The 2,752-nt window shown below is 60.2% G+C and overlaps 2 protein-coding genes across 5 annotated transcripts in view; both read left to right on the plus strand.

Annotated features, from left to right (window-relative positions):
* The window catches only part of LOC113213020 (transmembrane protein 184C), a 9,469-nt gene that overhangs the window by 2,720 nt on the left and 3,997 nt on the right, over positions 1-2,752 (plus strand). The gene's annotated exons all lie outside the window — the stretch shown is intronic.
* Positions 677-2,752, plus strand: LOC113213052 (glutathione S-transferase-like). Of its 3 annotated transcripts, none has more exons than XM_026431986.2 (5): positions 677-827; positions 1,186-1,367; positions 1,666-1,833; positions 2,084-2,226; positions 2,304-2,752. In XM_026431986.2, exons 2-5 carry the CDS (start codon positions 1,226-1,228, stop codon positions 2,493-2,495), a joined length of 645 nt encoding a protein of 214 aa, XP_026287771.1. In that variant the 5' UTR covers positions 677-827; positions 1,186-1,225; the 3' UTR covers positions 2,496-2,752. The 3 variants fall into 3 exon arrangements, with proteins under 3 accessions (XP_026287771.1, XP_052122468.1, XP_026287770.1); XM_052266508.1 differs by having other exon boundaries at positions 699-840; XM_026431985.2 differs by lacking the exon at positions 677-827 and adding an exon at positions 933-1,111.

A 2,752-nucleotide genomic window follows, 5' to 3' on the forward strand; every position in this document is an offset into this window, starting at 1 on the left:
CCCGCCGCAACCCGCGGTGCCCCACCCCGCGGTGCCCCGCCATGCGGTGCCCCGCCCCGCCAGCCCAGATCGGGGTGGCTGGCCGCTTCTGGTTGAATGCGGTTCGGCAGTCCCGGCCGCAGCCCCGCTAACGCCATTGGGTGTCCGTTGGGGTCATTTGCGATGACTACACGGTCGCGACCTCCGGAAGTAGCCGCTGGATTCGACTCGATTTATACACCCGACCCCCCGACCCCCTGACCCCCCGACCCCTCCCGGTCCCGGAAGAAGTATGATCGCGGCCATTTTATATTTTGTACACGTGAACTTGGGCCCGGTTGGTTGAAGCAGTGAAAGCGAGAGAATGATTTCCACGCGAAACAGCTTGGTGTTCCATGCCCGCATGGTTCGTCCGGGGAACCCACTCGAACCCACTGCAGCTGCACTGGGTAGCCCGCCCCTCCCTAAGCATTCTCCAGGATCGATAACTCTCCGGAAACAACACACGCATCCGAGGGTGCATCGAGCCGGGAATGAGGAAATCTTGCCAATCGGTCATTCTCACGACAGCCCCGTCCAGAGCTGCTGTTGTTGTGGTCGTGCGATGCGCGCACGGACAATGAGGGGAATAGGGGGGTGGGGTGGGGGTGGAAGGGGGAACAAGGAGACTGAATCGTTTAAGAACGTGCCGCATCTTATCTCCCGGGTTGCCCTGCCCTGCCCGCCTGCGCACCGCTCGCCTTTCTTCTCTCGGAGCGAGCGGAGAAAGAAGTAAGTAGTCGTCGTCGTCGTCGTCGGTCCGCGTGACATCCGCCGCCCGGGGGCCTCCAGCCCGCGCCGCCAGAGAGGTGAGTCGAGCAGGTAAATTGGGGTAAATGACATGCACTGCCCCGACTGACCAGCAGCGGCGGCGCGCGCTCGGTCACCTTCAGTTCAGGTCAAACAAAGCGCGCGACTGCATCGACTTGCCTGTCGTGTGTATCGGCTGATGACCTATCGCGTTGAGCGAGCTGCACTCTGATCGGGCACGCGCCTCGGCGCCAGACACGCACGCCGCCGCCCCTTATTGGGGGCAGCCGGTAGCAATACCGATGAAGGGTCAAGGGTGTGCATTCTGTACCGTTCTCACGAGGTGACTTTTGGCACGACCTTGACGCGAGTTCTACCGAAAGCCCATTATTTATAAACAAACTCCGCACCTCGCAGCCCGCCTCTGCTCGCCCCCTGCCGCTGCGCCACCGCCGCCATGGCTCCCTGCACCTCCTACAAGCTCCACTACTTCCACCTGGCGGGGCTGGGCGAGCCCATCCGCTACATGCTGCACTACGGCGGCCTACCCTTCGAGGACATCCGCATCGGCGCCAAGGACTGGCCGGAGCACAAAAAGAGTAAGGGCGCTGTCCTGGTGTGCGCTGCTGCTCCTACGGGCACTCTTGTGGTCGCGGAGGCTTTCTTGGGGGTGGTGGGTGGTCCAAAGACTATGTGACTTTTAGGGGGTACAAATATTATGGGAGGGTCCTACGGGCTTCAATGGTGGCCCTGATCATTTTCGAACCCCATAATATTTGCACCCCCTTACTGTCACGAAGTCTTTGAGCGACCCTTAGTCCGGGAGTGAGAATTCCGACCACAATAATATAGAGTGGAGCCAAGACGCTACAAGCTGCCCCCTTCATTGTGTCACAGAGATGCCGTTCGGCACCATGCCCGTCCTGGAGGTGGACGGCGTCATGTTCACCCAGTCGAGGGCCATCTGTCGCTTCCTGGCCGGGCGCGTCGGGCTGGCGGGCGGCGGCCCGGAGGAGTGCCTCCGCATCGACGAGGTCGTAGACGCCTTCAACGACCTGCGAGCCGGTGAGGAGGATCTCCCGAATGGCCCACCTACCAGATCGGACCGCCAGATCCGAATGGGAAAGGGAAAGCAAAAGAAATCGTGCAGGAGCAGAGCAAGGCCGGGTTGCCTGGCTGGTTTCGTTTATCTCAGCGCAGCCTCCTCCCCTCCTCCTCCTCCGCACTTTTTAACTATCTCTACAGGCACCTTGTTTGCCAACCTACTGTTACTCATCTCTATTTGACAAGAGCTTCCATTCCCCATCCCCAACAGCCGTGGCGGACTGGTTCTACGACGGCAACGCGCAGACCAAGACGCCCAAACTCGGACCCCTGCTAGATAAGACGATCCCCTTCTACCTCGTCAAGTTTGAGGCGATGACAAAAGCAAACGGTGGCTACCTGGCCAACAGCAAGGTACAGTTACTCGACTTCCGTGATGTGAGCCATTCCATCTTCTCTGAGTTTCACGAGCTCGCGTGTCTTTTCCGCAGCTCAGCTGGGCAGACCTGTACTTTTGCGCGCCCATGACGTGGTTCGACGCGATGCTCGGGAGGAGTGTCCTCGACGGCTACCCGGGTCTGCAGGAGCTGCGGCGTCGCGTCGACGCGCTGCCCGGCGTCGCAGCCTACGTGGCCTCCAGGACGAACGCCGAGAAGTTGTGTCCACGCTTCGCGGGGCAGTGAGCGGCAACCTCCCTCCGGGGTCCATGATTCTACATGGCCCGGTGGTCTTCGGTGAAGCCCACTGGGACCAGCGCCCGCGTCGAGCCGGCCTGCGAGCGGCACTGAGCCAGGAAGACGGTGTACGAGACGATGGCCATGAGGATCTGCATGACAAGAGGACGTTACTCTACACCCTTGCAAGACGGGAGCTGGTTGCGGTATACGATCGACCTTCAGTTTCTACTGGATCAAAACTAATAACTTATATAAATTTGTAA

The sequence above is a fragment of the Frankliniella occidentalis genome, unplaced genomic scaffold, assembly GCF_000697945.3.
Source record: "Frankliniella occidentalis isolate FOCC.00 unplaced genomic scaffold, Focc_3.1 Scaffold39, whole genome shotgun sequence".
NCBI classification, from domain to species: domain Eukaryota; kingdom Metazoa; phylum Arthropoda; class Insecta; order Thysanoptera; family Thripidae; genus Frankliniella; species Frankliniella occidentalis.